Source organism: Peromyscus californicus, unplaced genomic scaffold (assembly GCF_007827085.1).
Source record: "Peromyscus californicus insignis strain IS unplaced genomic scaffold, ASM782708v3 Scaffold_12__1_contigs__length_115047231, whole genome shotgun sequence".
Taxonomy (NCBI): Eukaryota; Metazoa; Chordata; class Mammalia; order Rodentia; family Cricetidae; genus Peromyscus; species Peromyscus californicus.
In genome coordinates this window covers 53,483,068-53,498,610 of record NW_026294413.1, presented here as the reverse complement: position 1 = coordinate 53,498,610, position 15,543 = coordinate 53,483,068, and the positions used below count along the sequence as shown (strand labels likewise).

Sequence of the window (15,543 nt, the reverse complement as noted above, 5' to 3'; positions counted from 1 at the left end):
GTCAGCTGACCTGGACTGTGATCTTTTAAGTTCCTTCCAACTGTTTCTGCTGAATACTTGTCACGGCCAATGAAAGCTGACACAGAAAAGTTCAAGGGCCTCATGCTGTGCCGTGTCTCCCTTACAAGAGACAGTTTATGTATTTATGTATTTATTTATTTGATCTCACGTATTCTAGACTGGCCTTAAGTTTAAGGCTAACCTTGAACTTCTGATCCTCCTACCCCTCCACCTCCAGAGTGCAGGCATTATAGGCATGTACTATCACACTGTTTACAAAGTGTTGGGAATCAAAATCAGGGCTTTGTTCATGCAAGTCAAGTGGTCCTACCAACTACAGCCTGCCTCTTCTTTTTCTATTTTGGATTTTTATAGAGTTGCATTATATCCAAAACCTGGCCTGGAACTATGTAGCCCAGGCTGGCCTTCAACTTGCAGGAATCCTCCTGTCCTCAGACTCCTTAGTGCTTGGATTTACAGGTATAAACGCTACCATGCCTAGTTGATAGTTGAACTTTTATTAGTTGTGGTTGGGTCTGTGCAGTAGCAGCCTGTGCATGTGAAACATGGGTCCTTTAGCTGGTGCTCAGTCTGTGGTGATGGGTGTGCTGCCAAGTCTAGGACACAAAGATCCAAGTACCAAAGGTGGCAACCTGAGAGGTACAGCTTCAGCCCATGCCAATTTCAGTTGGTTCATTAGAGAATGAACCTTCACTATGGGCATCTACATGATTGACCCAACTGTTTCTATCAGCTTCTAACCATGTTTCATGGTTCCAAAAAGGGAAATCTCTAACCTGCCAGTCTGTAGTTTTCCAAATGGCAAACCAAACAGATAGGCTATTGTCAGGAGTCGGAGTCAGTAAAAATAGTATTGGCCAGTGCTATGAGAAAAGCTTTGAATGCTGTCCACTGAGTGGAGCAAACACATCCATTTTCCATTCCACACATCTGGGGAGAACGCTGCCATAACAGCCCTTGGGAACACCGCTGGAGTCAGCTTAGCAAACATCAGTGAAGCAGGGTCTGGCATGTTAGGACACCTCTGTGAACTGGGAGCTTCATGAGCCAGAGGCTTTGCTTTGGGCTGTGGAGCAGAGGATAAATTTTACCAAAGGGAGAACTGCTGTCCCTCCTCCCAGCCCCCCCATATCAACAGAGCTGAATGCCAGGCCAGCATACTGCAATACACTGTAGTACTGTGACATGAAAGGCTGGGCTAGGCCCTTGCTAGATGTTGAATCTGAGTTAGCCCACCTCAAAAGGGGAACATCTGTCATGAGGCCTTGACAAGTACAAGTTGGGACACTCTGCCAAGTGTTTTTTTTTAATTATTTATGTATGATGTATGTATGTATATGTGTGCATATGCCATGGCACGTGTGGAGGTCGGAGAACTATACAATTGGTTCTCTCTCCTTCCACCATAAAGACAGGTCCCTACTTAGACATGAGGCTGGATAACAGGTCCTTTACCCATTGAGGCACATCACCACCACCCCTACCCCAGGTGTTCAATTTTAATGAGAACCTAGAAGCAATCTTAAGAGTTGTTTTTCAAAACGGTTATGTCCGCTGGGTGTGCTGGTACATGCCTCTAATCCCAGCTGAGACAAAGTGAGGAAGATCAGGAGTTCAAGGCCAGCTTCTTCTATATAGAAGTTCAAAGCAAATCTGAGTTACATGAAAAAAACTACCCATTTCCAAAGACAAAAAAGACATGTAGTATTCCCCATCACAGGAGCAGCAGAATCCCAACCCACCAGAGAACCACCACCCTATGGAGGCCATTTCCATTAATCATGCTATAATCAGCCAAGGGCCAAAGACAGTTATCTCATGGCAACCATTAGGGTTGTGGGGGTCCCAAAGATGCAAGCACCAAGTCTGTACAAAGCAACTTCCACCTGCCATGATTCCTTTGACATTTATGAGTACGTGTGACACATTAGTGGAAAAGAGTACTGTTTGTACACCCACAAGGGAAAACCACAAAGCAGTACAAAGCTCAACCCACAGGGTTAGCCTGACCCTTTCTTCTTCCTGGAAGAGGGAGGGAGGTTACAGCTGGATCAATTTTCTCACACATTTGCTTAGAAATGTAGGTGTTGACTAGAACACATGCAATTTGCACATGATAGTTAATTTCTTGAGTCTTTCAACCAGAACTACTGGCTGCCTGCTACATTCAAGAAACTATTTTATGTACTAAAATATCGCTTATGTACAAGAATTCATCTGTGCTCTACAGTCATATTCTAATAGGGATATCAGATAAAAAGTCAAAGTATCACGGGCGACAAATGCCGTAGAGAGAAGGGAGGCAGGGAAGAGGAGTAAAAAGCACCGGGAATGTGAATTTTCTGTTTTTTTTAAATAAAGCCTTGCCGTGTAGCCCTAGATTTACCTGGGACTTGGCTAGTCTCAGTCGCACACCCTCTGGCTGCAGCATCCTAAGGGCCGGCAACAAGAGGAGAGCACCACACTTGAGTTTGCTGGTTTATGTAGAGCGGCTCGGGAGTCTCAGAGAACCAAAGGATTTCAGAAATAAGACCTCCAAACACCTGGGGAAAAGTTGACCCTAACCCTGGGGGAAAGACACGGAAAAAAAGGTGCAGCCTACCCACCGTGCGACATGGCAGCAAGGTCTGTGTAGCCGAAGTGGGTAACTCAGGAGGCTGGGAAAGAGTGCAGAAACCATAGGAGGGTTCCATGCCTTCTTATGATTATGAATAGACTGGCTTAGTTAAGTCTTGCTGATCACAGTGTCTGCTTCTGGGACCTACCTATCTCATACTCAATAAATTCTTTACTTTCATTCTAATTTAAAAGCAACATGGTGGGGGGAGGAGGACTGGAGAGACAGCCCAGAGATGAAGAGCACTTATTCTTGCTGTAGACCTGGGTTTGGTCCCCAACACCCATGTGGTGGCTCACAACCACCCACAACTCAAGCTCCAGGAAATCTGACGCCCTCCTCTGACCTCCGCAGACACCAGGCATGCACTTGGTACACATATGTCTTTTTTAATAAATTAAAAGCAAACTAGGGAGCTGGGTAAAAGTACTTGCTGCACTTGATGACCTGAATCCCATCCCTGGAACCCATGCTTAAAGCAGCAGCAGCAGGGCAGGACTGTGGTGGTGCACACCTTTAATCCCTGCACTTGGGAGGCTGGGGCAGGTCAATCACTGTGAATTCAAGGCCAGCCTGGTCTACAAATTGAGTTCCAGACAGCCAAGAATACAAAAAAAAAAAAAAGAAAGAAAGAAAGAAAGAAAAACAAAAAACAAAACAAAAACAAAAGGCAGAAACAAGAGATCCTGTATCAACAGGGTAGAAAGTTGAGAGCTGACTCCTAAAGATGTCTTCTGACCTCCACATGTTAGGAGCCCCCAACTCACACAAAGAAATCCTTTTAATTAAAAAAAGTAACACTATATACAAGAACAGCTATGGCAACCACAGTCATCTTTTAAAAAATTAAGTAAAATAAACTGAGTGAGGACAAGTGATTTTTTTTTCTCCCCAAGGATACTTGTGGAGTTGAAGGCAATCCCAGGCCTGACTGAAGTCTACACAGTCGCTTACACCAGGAAATGAACAAGTCTATCATTCTCTCTGTTTCTAACACAATCTACACACACACAGATGCAGGTAGTAATACATTTGCATTCATTTGCACCCTTGTATGAACTGCCTTCCCACTCCCCGTTATTTGCACATGTTTGCTGGTAGAGATGGATGCTTTGCTTCGGAGGCTCAGCCAAGAGAGCAGACTTGCCTCTCTCCCCAGCCCGGTGCCGATGGGCTCGCTAACTCGTGCGTCTGGAACCTAGAGACAGGCGGTGAGAACCCACAGTCGTAAGCCGCACTGGTACGGCATTTTAAACGTGGAGTGCACAGGTGCTACACGCTCTTCTTGGAGGACTCAAAGAACTCAAAGGTTTCTGCCCATGGTTGTTGCAGGCCTGCAATTAAAGCACTCAGGCAGGGTTGAAAGTTTGAGGCCAGACTGAGCTATATAGAGAAATTGTCTCAATTAAAAAAAAAAAAAAAATTCTCAAAGAACTATGGATTGCAAAATAGCTAACATCTAAAGACACAAGGTTACTCCAAAAAAAGGAGGAGGGCTCTGAATCACAACGAGGGGATCCCACAGAGACGCAAGGGCAGTACATCAGCTATTTAAAAGCACAAAGGCCTGGAGCCCAGAGCTAATCAAAGCTGCCTTAGACCAGACTGGATTCCCATGGCACACGCTCCCAAGGAACCCTTCCCTCCCATTCTCCATGAAGACTAATCCACGACCCAACAGGATGGGTATGAGCTTTTGGTTCCAGGACAATGGTGTCACTAAAGGTTCAATCTCTTCACACCACTGGCTGGGCAGCCTGAGAGGCTCTGCAGGAAAAGCCCCAGTGGTGCTCAACAAACCAGACTGCAGAAGGACAGAGGCAAGCTGGCAGTCCTCACTGAGTCTGGAGTTCATCAGTATAGATGTTACACGCTAAGATATCAGCAGAGCAGAGCTCCAACTTGAAAACGCCTCAGGCCTACTGACAAGGAAGAAAGCCATGTTCTTCTGATCCCACAAAGGAAGCAAGGTAACACCACACACAGCACAATGATCCCACAAAGCAAGCAAGGTGACAGGCAGCACTAAGAACGTCAGCGGGAAGCAGACAGGACGTGCTGAGCAGCACACCTGGTGATGTTAGGAGGCAGAGGGAACTTCTCCAACGCCAGCCTTCTAAAGCCCAATCCACCAAGCTTGTTGTTATTTATTTTTTTTTATTTTATTTTTTTGGTTTTTCGAGACAGGGTTTCTCCGTGTACTTTTGGTGCCTGTCCTGGATCTCACTCTGTAGACCAGGCTGGACTCGAATCACAGAGATCCACCTGCCTCTGCCTCCCGAGTGCTGGGATTAAAGGCATGCGCCACCACCGCCAGGCCTATTCTGTTATTTTATTACTACTGGATGTAGTAGTGGGAATTCTGTGGCACCAGACATTTCTTTTGAGAAATATCTTTATAGAAGTTAATCTACTGGCCACTCATTGCAGGAAAGTAGGCCTCAGCCCACTTCACCACCTAAAGGGGCCTCTAACTTCTTCCAGCAGAAAGTCCAACAGGAAGCAGATGGCTAAGACAGTAAAGATGAAAGGTCCAGAAGAGCTGACATGAACACTCACTCCATCAGCCCAGGGTGGGAATGGGATGATGCACAGTAAGGATGGATGAGGGCTGGGCATTGCGGCTAGTGCACTTACCTAGCATGCTCCAGGTCCCAGGCTCAGCACCAAAGAACAAAAAAAAAAAAAAAAAAAAAAAAAAAAATTTAAAAAGCAATGAAGTCACAAAAGTAGGGATGTGAGCTGGGCGTGGTGGCGCATGCCTTTAATCCCAGCACTCGGGAGGCAGAGGCAGGTGGATCTCTGTGAGTTCGAGGCCAGCCTGGTCTACAAAGCAAGATCCAGGACAGATTCCAAAGCTATACAGAGAAACCCTGTCTCAAAAAAAAAAGTAGGGATGTGAGCAGAAACAGTTACTTCTTGAGAGTATAATGTTCATTTGTTTAGTTTAGTAAATGAAATGACTCAAACAAAGGAAAAGGAAACTAACATTTATTGGGGGCACATATATATATATCATGTATGCCTGGCCTTGTGCAAGGAGTTCTCAGCTACAATATTCCATTTGATCCTCACACCAACCTGTGAGGTAGGTGTTATCCTCCTGTTTGTCGGAGGAGGAATATGAGGCTCAGAAAGGTTAGGCAGTGTGTTCAAAAACACAGAACCAGAAACCAGTGAGCTGGAACTGAGTCTCAAGTCTCAAACTCTACCCCTAGTCTTTCCTACCTGCTGGAACCCCTCCCCTTCCTATCCCCATAGCCCATGGCTCCCCAACAAGAAGTCTGCCCCATCCTACCTTGGGAGGATGCAGTCAGTTGTGGGGATTAAGACATAAATAAAAAATAAATAGCAGGGTCAAGTCCCAGCAGTGAGGATGTCCCTTCCATACTCATGCTGTGGGAAGGTCACTGTGCCATTCACAGCTGCTGGGGGTGGGGTGGGGGCTGCAGCATGGGCTCTAATCGGGAGAAACTGGAACCACAGCCGCCAAAGGCTGCAGTGGGTGGGCTAAGCGGGTCCCTTCTGGGCTGCATGGCTTTGAGAACAAAACGTCTGGAGCAGGCAGCAGCCGTGGGCAGTCACCTTCCTCCTCCATCTGTTCACTTCACCGGTGTCTGTGATCCAAAAGGGATTCAAAATCGGGAGAACACACAAGCTTGTGCTTCACATGCCCCAGGACTGTCATCTCCCCTGTCCTGCTGTCGCCAAGGCCCACAGACACCAGTTCCTGCCATTCAACGGAGACATCAGTGAGAACCACACACCCAACTCAGCCCTCGGTCCTGGTACCCAAGAGTCCCCCTCACTGCTTCAGCACAGGCCACTTAGTACTTCCCGAAGCCTCTCCCTGACTCCCAGGGTCTCACCTGCAGGAAAGAGCAGGTTGTTCCCATGGTCACATCCAGGGTCACCTTGCCCAGGAGGAGCTGCACCTTCCCCGATTTTCGGATGAGCAGCTTGCCGACTTGACCCTCTGTCAGATCAGCCAAGGTACAAGCGTTCTCTGCCAACCTAGCTTCCTGTGGAAAGAAGCAGGAGACAGACACTCGGCAACAACTTTCACGAACGAACCCCACTCTGTTTCCCAAAGAGAAATGCATCTGCAGCAGAAATCTCTGCAACAAGGACTGTGTCCCAGAGCGATCAGCCTGCAATTTCCCCCGAACTCGCTCCTGAGCATACCCGGTCTTTCTCCTGCTTTATGACTACCATCTGTCCATCCTCGCCCTGCACCTCTGTCTTGATAGGCTTGATGTCCTGAGTGGGTGGCTGCCCAGGAAGGCTATCAGGCAGCTGAAAGAAGAGCAGCTCCTCGTCCTTGCTGAGGCTCAATTCCCTGAGCAGCTCTGCCACAGACACGTCCTTCGGGAGACCAGGGGTCTTCCTGGCTGTTTTGGGAGGGGCCTTCACCTTGGCCTCCTCTTCCTCATCCCGTGGCTCCTCTTTCACTGCCCAAAGTGAGATAAAGGAAAAGACATCAAGTGGCCACCCACCACGCCAGCTCACCGTTCCCAACCCTTCCCACCCATGTATCCCACCACTGCTCAGCCAGGAGGCTGGAGCTGCCAGTTATAAAGAGGAGCAAGAAAGAAATTCAAGAGGTGTGTGACTTCTCTAAAACGGGACAGCTGAGGCCAAGTGCACTGCTATACAATGACATGTCAACTCTGAGGAGAGAATCTAAATCTGTCTTTGTTCTGTGCCTATACTCTTGAGTGGGAACGAAAAGGAGGCGATGTGAGCAGCAGTCTTGGAGGTCATGTGAGGGCTTCTGGGGACCGCTGGGGGACAGAAGTGAGCCGACACAGGATACCTTTTACAGAAGGCACATCCACTTCCATGTCTTCTTCCTTGGGGCCAGCTGATAAAGGCTTCTTCACATCTGGCTCTTCACTCTCCTCCTTAAAAAGCCACCCTGAGTGAGCCAGTGGCAGCTGCACTGGCGTGTTCCGTGTGTCATTCTTGAGCCCGGGGTCATCGATGAACTGCCGAAACGTTGAGTCACATAAACGTCAGCATGTATGCCCAGGTCACGGTCCACTCCAGTACCCATCTCTTTTCCTTCCTTCGTGAACGTGACCAAAAGCTCCAGCACACCAGCGAGCCCTGCACTCCCTGCCCTGGCTCCCTAGAAGCCTGTCTGTTGTGGAATATTACTTTAACTATGCTAAGATGTGCTGCATTTGTTGCTTTCCCTGCCTAGGAAACCTGATTGGTCTAATAAAAAGCTGAACAGCCAATAGCCAGCCAGTAGAGGGATAGGTGGGGCTGGTGGGCAGAGAGAATAAGTAGGAGAAATCTAGACTCGGGAGAGAAGAGAATGAGGCAGAAACAGAGGGAGATGACAGAGAGCCAGACACAGAGGATGCAGGAAAAGTAGGACATACAGAATGAAAGAAAAAAAACAAAAAAACCGTAAAAAGCCTTGAGGCAAAATGTAGATGAAAAAGAAATAGGCTAATATAAGTTATAAGAGCTAGTCAGATGGTGGCGGCACACGCCTGTAATCCCAGCACTCAGGAGGCAGAGGCAGGTGTATCTCTGTGAGTTCGAGGCCAGCCTGGTCTATAGCATGAGTCCCAGGACAGCCAGAGCTGTTACACAGAGAAACCTTTTCTTGGGGGAAAAAAAAGGAAAAAAAAAATTATAAGAGCTAGGGGGGCAAGCCTAAACTAGTTATTCATAACTAATAAGAAGTCTCCATTCATGATTTGGGGGCTGGGGGCTGGGGGTCTGAGAAAACCTGCTCCACCTGTCCCCCAGACTCCTGGTACCTACATCATCCTTCTCCAGCATGCGCAGGATCTGCTTGGTTTCTTCGTCTGTTTCTCTCTTCTCTTTTTTGATGTTGATGATATGGGAAGGTCCCATGTCTGACATATCCACTGTCTTATCCCAGTTCCCTGTGGGAAATCATCCTGTTCACTAGGGATAAATAAGGAAGATGGCCACAGCAAGGAAAACCAAATTGGGAATGGAGAATTCCATTGCTCTGCTTTCTCAGGCAGTGTGAACTGAAACCCAGAACGGATCCCTTCTGGGTACCTTTTTTTTTCATCATTTCTGCAGGGCCCTGCTCGAAGATAGAATGGGACTGGATCACTTCCGGGCGGCCACGCCCCCGTCCGTGACCCTCACGTTGGCGGTCTCTATCCCGCTCACGCTTTTCCTTCTTCATGGTTACATCTTCCTTTGGTCTGGAAATGAGAACAGATAAAAGGGTCTGCCTGAGAAAACTAACCCTCCTTGCCCACCCCGTTTCATCCACCTGAGCAGAGTTCGTGAGGCAGTAAGTACATCAGGGGAAGCGGAACCTAATCCCTTGCTGGAGCCTTTCCTTCTTTCGTAAGGCAAGGCCTTTCATTTCCCTTTACTTTACCTTCTTGTCCAAAATGTGGGGGTTTGTTTTGTTTTTCACTGCCTGAAAGCAGAAAGGCTCGGACGAAGAGGAACTTGAGAGACAAAGTGTGAGGAGCTCAGCCCTACCTTAGCAGTATTGGAAGGTGGCCTAAACTACAAGACCTGGAACCTTCTGGATGATGGCTGTTCAGCCCCTGAAGTTTCCTTTTCCTCTCCTCTCCTCCACTTCTTTCTTCCCTCAGGTACTCTTTGCCATGTGTCCATTGCCACACCACAGAGCGAAAGAACCACCCCATCATGGACTAAAATCTCCAAAACCTTGAGATTTTTCTCTCCATAAATTATCTCAGCTATTTATTACAGTTAAAAAAGAAAAAGAAACAGCCGGGCGGTGGCGCACGCCTTTAATCCCAGCACTCGGGGAGGCAGAGCCAGGCGGATCTCTGTGAGTTCGAGGCCAGCCTGGGCTACCAAGTGAGTTCCAGGAAAAGGTGCAAAGCTACACAGAGAAACCCTGTCTCGAAAAACCAAAAAAAAAAAAAAAAAAAAAAAAAAGAAGAAGAAGAAGAAGAAAACCTCTAACACAAAGTGCCTTGGAGCCATGCATGGTAGTGCGCACCTTAATCCCAGCACTCAGGAGGCAGAGGCAAGCAGATTTCTGTGAGTTCTAGGTCAGCTAGTCTACAGAGGGAGTTCCAGGATATTCAGGGCCATGTAGAGACCCTGTCTCAAAAACAAATGTGCCTCTACCTAACCTGGGACAAAGGGAGAGCCATTAGTGAATACACTAATGGCATAAATTAAAATTTCTGAGCCACACACGTAATTACGAATTCATGGCAATACTGGGTAAGTATTCATTAGTCTTAGCTACTTACTCTTCCTTGATCTTCCGACTGATGATATTTGGGGTGAAGGTTTTCTGAAAAGTAAAATACAGTAGTGTTTTCAAAGTGCTATAGGGCCCAGTCAGTTTCACTGGGGAAACAATTCTGGAAAGGCTTAGAAAGAGATCTGTCAGCACTCACAAACAGATGACACAGTGGACAATTCCCAGAATCACCCAAGGCAAAGCTAAGTGACTTTATTCCGTGTCATTCTGCTTTTTCCTTTCAGACCTAGTCATTACATCTACAGTTTTGTACATAATGGAAGAGGGCAAAGATCAGCTAAGGTCACGCCTATGAGTCATCACATACTAGATTATTAGTTTTGGTACCGGCATCCACAGGGTTCTGAACACTCAAAACTGCCAGAAAAGCTTACGGCTGCCTGACTTCCGTGGGATTTTTAAAGGTGTCCAAACATAAGAAGTCCTTCTGAACGTCCTGAATTAACTAGGTTCCCTGCCTTTTAACTGCACGTGAAACCATCTCCGTATTTGGTACCAGCACCTTGACTTGAAGGTCTCCCGAGAGGTTAACATGCCATCAGGGACACTGCAGGCCCTACAAGAACATCAGGAGTTGCATCCCTACGGCCTGGAACTCAAGGTATTTGGGTTTCTGTACAAACAAGCTCGCAGGTACCTTCTTGACTCCGCCAAGAGTGAGGTCCCGGGAGCGAATGGAGGGAAGGCGGCCCGGCGTAAGGGGGGGTGCGGGCCGTCGGCCGATCAGCCCCCGGCCCCCAGAGAGAAGGGGTCGCGGCCCTCCAGGATTGCTGGGCTCGCCCGCAGAGTTTCCTTCCGACATGGTTCCTGGAGGAAAATGGGTAACCAAGTGACTCCACCGGCAGGACGCGCGGACCCGGGGCGGAACCCCACCCACGTGGCCCCCCGCCCCCCGGCCGTGCGTCGCTCTCGCTGCGCCTCAGCTCCTCCCCGTCCCACGTGGCGAGGCTTCCCGGAGCGCCCCACCTCCCGCCGCAGGCCCTCTTCCCGGGACCGCCTGACGCACCTGCGCTGAGGCTCCGCGCCGAGTGTCAACGACCTCACCTCCGACACGACCCGCCACGGGCGCCCGCTCTCCCCGCCGGGCGGAAGTCTGCGTGGCAGGGACCGGGCGCTGCCATCTTGCCCTGGGGCGGAAGTGACATCAAAGGGGCGGGACCGGACCATAGTATTTATCCGACGGCGCCTCGCTGCCCTCCGCCTTCTCTTCCCGGTTCTTCCCGGAGTCGGGAAAAGCTGGGTTGAGAGGGCGAAAAAAGGATAAAGGGATGGAAATGTGAGCTGCGGCGGGATGTGACTCGGGGGGGGGGGGGGGGGGGGGGGGGGGGGGGGGGCGTGTCTCGACCCTTGGAAGGGAGTGGAGGCGTGGTCGTCAGGGTCGGTGGTGGGGCTCCAAGGTCGCCTACCTGCTGTGTGTGGAGTCCCACCCCCACTGCTTAGCTTCTGGGAGCAGTGCGGTCGCCGCTCGGGATGGGGCTGGGGACAGAGTAGCCTCAGGCCAAGGCTGGCTGCAGCTTCTCTGCATTGACCTTGGAGTGGTCACTGTACCTCCGGTCTTGCCCTTTCCTCGCCAGCGCCTTCCCTTGCCCTCCTCTTGGGTCCTGGGGTGTGTCACGTTTGAACGCAGCTGGGGCAGAGCAGCCAGTAGCTCTGCTTGGCTTGGCTTGGCTTGCCTGGGCTCGTGACAGCTTGGTCAAAGTCTGGGGAGTTGGGTTTTGTTTGTTTGTTTGGTTGGTTGGTTGGTTGTTTTTTTTGCTTGTTTTAAAACGACCCTACACTGTAACCCTCTCTGTTCTGGAATTTAAGTAGACCGGGCTGGCTTCGAACTCGAAGTAGTCCTGCCTCTCTACCCCCCTCAGTGCTGGGATTACAGGTGTGCATCTCCAATCCCAGCTGAAAAAAACTTTTATGGTGATGGATGGTTGTAATTTAATCCGGAAAAAAAAAAATGTTCTTTAATTTTACCCCCCACCGACCCCCCCAATATGAATAAAAAACTGTAGCAACGTTATGTATTTCTAGGGAAGGAAACTATTCCTGCTAGAATTCCATTAAAATATTTGTGATGCACTGTTATATTGTGCTACAATATTGTATCCTCTGTTGGTGTCAAATGATTAATGGAAGGGTACAGTTTATCTATTTACCTGATTGGGCACTTCATTTATATGGGTATTCCCTTGTAAATAACAGTAGTGTACATTTGATACATTCAACTTTTTGTTTGTTTTCTTTTAGATTATATCCCTAGGAAAGAGAATGTGTACATTTTAAAAGTAAGTTTTGAAGTCATACATATGCAGTTATTAAAAAAAAAAAAGAGGAAAGAAAAAATGATGTGGAGAGGCAGGCATGTTGGTGCATGCCTGTAAACCCAGCACTTGGGAGGCAAAAGCAGGCCAGTGTCTGTGAGTTCAGACCAGCTAGGCCTACAAAATGAGATGCTGTTTCCTTTACTCCCCACCCCCCACCCCAGCTGAGGACTGAACCTAGGGCCTTAAGCGCTCTACCACTGAGCTAAATCCCCAATCCCAAGATGCTATTTGATAGGATGATGATTATGAATGAGGATGATGGTGACGGTGACAATGTTGCATCAGAGCCCAAGTTCTGTTTCCTTTGTTCCCCCAATAGTAAGATCTAGCACTTATATCAAAACCAGAATATTGACATTTTTACAGTCATGGTACAAGACGTTTTCAACAGGACAGGAGTCCCTGTAGCTGCCCTTTTAGATACAACCTCCCCCCTACTGCTGAACCTTCTCTTCCCCCATTCCTCCCACCACTAATCTGGTCTCCATTTTTTTTTTTTCTTTTGGTTTTTCCAGGCTATCCTGGAACTCACTCTGTAGACCAAGCTGGCCTCTAAATCGGAGATCCACCTGCCCTGTCTCCCAAGTGCTGGGATTAAAGACAAGCACCACCACTGCCCAGTCTCATTTTGTTATTTCATGTGACTTGCTTTGTTGTCCTTGAGACAGGGTCTTACCATGTACCCCTGGCTGAACTGAAATTCACAATAGAGACAAGGCTTGACGTCCAATTCACAGAGATCCATCTGCCTCTGCCTCCCCAGCGCTAGAATTAAAGGAATGTGCCATCATGCTCAGCTTTTGTGGCTACTTTTTTTATCGCCATAATTCTGTTTCTACTATCCAAGTGGTATGTATCATTGGTTTGTTTTGTTTCCGCTGAGTATCTATGGTTTATTTAGCCCATCCTTTGAAAGACATCTGGGTTGTTTAGTCTGTGGACACTATGAATAAAGTTGCTGTGAACAAACTTGCAGCTTTTTGTATAAATACAAATTTTCATTTCTCTGAAAGGAGTGCACCTGGTGATTTGTATGATTGATGATTAATTTTGGAAAAACCAACAAACTGACTTCCATAGTGGCTAGACTATTTTTGATGAGAGTATTTTGTGGTTCATCATCAATACTACTAAATTGCTTTCAAAAATTATTTGCACTAGAGGGCTGGAGAGATGCCTCCATAATTAAGAGCCTTTGTTCTTGTTCCCAGCTCCCACAGAGTGGTTCACAGCTGTCTATAACTCCAGTTTCAGGTGATCTGGTGCTCTCTTGGCTGCTGGGGGTACCAGGCAAACTCACAGTACACATGCATACATGTGAGCAAAAACACTCATACACATAGAATAAGAACTTTTTTAAAAAGTACTGTGCTACTATTTGTAATAGCCAGAACCTGGAAACAACCTCGATGCCCATCATCTGAAGAATGGATTAAGAAAATGTGGTTCATATACACAATGGAGTACTACTCAGCAGAGAAAAACAATGACAGCATGAAATTTGCAGGCAAATGGATGGAACTAGGAAAAAATCATCCTGAGTGAGGTAACCCAAACCCAGAAGGACAAACATGGTATGTACTCACTCATAAGTGGATTCTAGATATAAAGCAAAGAACAATCAGACTGCAACCCACAGAACCAGGGAGGCTACATAGCAGGGGGGACCCTAGGATGACTGTGGCTTATAATAAGTTTTGGTTTTACTCAATCACTGGGCAAGCCTCAGTGAAACATTTCACAATTAGGATAAGAATTTATACTGTATCAAGCTGATAGTAGAAAAATAAATTTTTAAAAAGTGAAAAAAAAAGTTCTGTGCTAGCTGGGTGGTGGTGGCATACACCTTTAATCTCAGCACTCGGGAGGCAGAGGCAGGTGGATGTCTATGAGTTTGAGGCCAACCTGGTCTACAGAATGAGTTTCAGGACAGTCAGGACTGTTGTGCAGGGAAACCCTGTCTCAAAAAAACAAAACAAAACCAAACAAACAAAAAAGTACTGTGCTAAGATGCATCATTACTAAAAATGTAAGAATAAAAATGGAGGGCCTCATGGATCCCCACTCCTCTCTGAGGACTTTGCAGGTAGTTAAAAGTTGATGGGAGGAAAGGAAAGACCTGTTTCTTCAGTGGTGTCGTGGTAAGATGCTCATGTTCCCTTAAACAGCCCTAATGAAGCTCACGGAATCACTTGCACAAATACAGAAAAGCAGAAGGGCAGCTAGCTGGGAAGAGGAAGAGGATTAGTGGGATAGTGTGCTGCCTAGTTCTATGTTAACTTGACACAAGCTGGAGTCACTGGAGAGGAGGGAGCCTCAACTGAGAAACTGCTTCTATAAGATCAGGCTGTTGGCAAGCCCATAGAGCACCTTCTTAGAGATTGATGGGAGAGGGCCCATTATGGGCTGATGCAGAGGTCATGGAGGAGTGTTATTTATTGGCTTGTTCCTCATGGCTTGCTTAGTCTGCTTTCTTATAGAACCCAGGACCACCAGCCCAGGGGTGTCCCTAACCACAATAGGCTGGGCCCTCTCATCAATCACTAATTAAGAAAATGTCCTAAGGCTTGCCTGCAGCCTGATCTTATGGAGGCATTTTTTTTTTCAATTGAGGTGTCCTCCTCAGATGACTTTAGCTTGTTTCAAGTTGACATTAAACTAGCCAGGACAGCCACCATGCCTGGTTTATGGAAATGGAACCTAGGACATTGTGCATACTAGGCAAATTATCTTACCAGCTCAACAACATCCCCAGCCATATCTCTGCCATTTGAGAGATTGCTTTCTAACAGTGATTATTATAATCTATCTAGGGACTTTCTCCAGCCTTCCTTTAATTAAACTAATAGACTCTGAGCACGTTGTTCCCATCTCTCTTCATTTTCTCCCAAAGATTGAGGGCTAGATTCTTTCATCCAGCCTCAATGGGACCTTGGAAGTTATTTTTAGCTGAATCCTGTGTAACGAATATGATTCCAGGAGACCTAGTTTTGTGATTAGCAACCTCTTCCATGTTATGCTCATGAATGTCATAGTCAAGATGATCATCATTCTTACTGATAAGTAAAGAAACTAACAAACACTGGGGAGTCTAAGGTTGGTTTGGGAAGTTATAGCCAGATTCTGTTAAGAACCACATGTCTGTGAATTCTTAATGGGTATCAGAAATACAAAGTGAGTAAGAAATCTTTAAATACATATCCTTAAAATAAAAGGAATCTGTGGTATGAGAACACTGCCCAAGTTCAAGCTGTGACTTGTTTTCTGTGTTATTTATCCTAATCCCTTTGCTTGCGGGCGGTTAGTTTACTGGTTTCTCCTCATTTGCCTGGACT

At 47.2% G+C, this 15,543-nt stretch overlaps 2 protein-coding genes and 1 long non-coding RNA gene across 6 annotated transcripts in view; 1 reads left to right on the top strand and 2 right to left on the bottom strand.

The window, feature by feature from the left end:
• The window catches only part of Piwil2 (piwi like RNA-mediated gene silencing 2), a 76,677-nt gene extending 71,188 nt beyond the window's left edge, over positions 1–5,489 (bottom strand). For both annotated transcript variants that reach the window (XM_052732820.1, XM_052732822.1), the window contains exon 1: positions 5,276–5,489. The gene's annotated coding sequence lies outside the window, so the exon portion shown is untranslated. The remainder of the gene's footprint in view (positions 1–5,275) is intronic.
• A 123-nt stretch (positions 5,490–5,612) lies between these two features.
• Polr3d (RNA polymerase III subunit D) lies at positions 5,613–11,022 on the bottom strand. 2 transcript variants are annotated; one of them, XM_052732824.1, is made up of 9 exons: positions 10,900–11,022; positions 10,531–10,700; positions 9,880–9,923; positions 8,687–8,838; positions 8,420–8,544; positions 7,455–7,626; positions 6,824–7,089; positions 6,508–6,660; positions 5,613–6,255 (listed from the first exon to the last, which is right to left on the bottom strand). In XM_052732824.1, the coding sequence occupies exons 2-9, from the start codon at positions 10,693–10,695 to the stop codon at positions 6,241–6,243; spliced, it is 1,092 nt and encodes a 363-aa protein (XP_052588784.1). In that variant the 5' UTR covers positions 10,696–10,700; positions 10,900–11,022; the 3' UTR covers positions 5,613–6,240. The 2 variants fall into 2 exon arrangements, with proteins under 2 accessions (XP_052588784.1, XP_052588783.1); XM_052732823.1 differs by having other exon boundaries at positions 5,613–6,368; positions 10,900–11,020.
• Positions 11,023–11,069: 47 nt separating this feature from the next.
• Positions 11,070–14,021, top strand: LOC128107203 (uncharacterized). 2 transcript variants are annotated; one of them, XR_008216999.1, is made up of 3 exons: positions 11,070–11,169; positions 12,132–12,169; positions 12,724–14,021. It is a non-coding gene; the product is annotated as an uncharacterized LOC128107203 (long non-coding RNA). The 2 variants fall into 2 exon arrangements; XR_008216998.1 differs by having other exon boundaries at positions 12,132–14,021.
• The last annotated feature ends 1,522 nt before the right edge of the window (positions 14,022–15,543 follow it).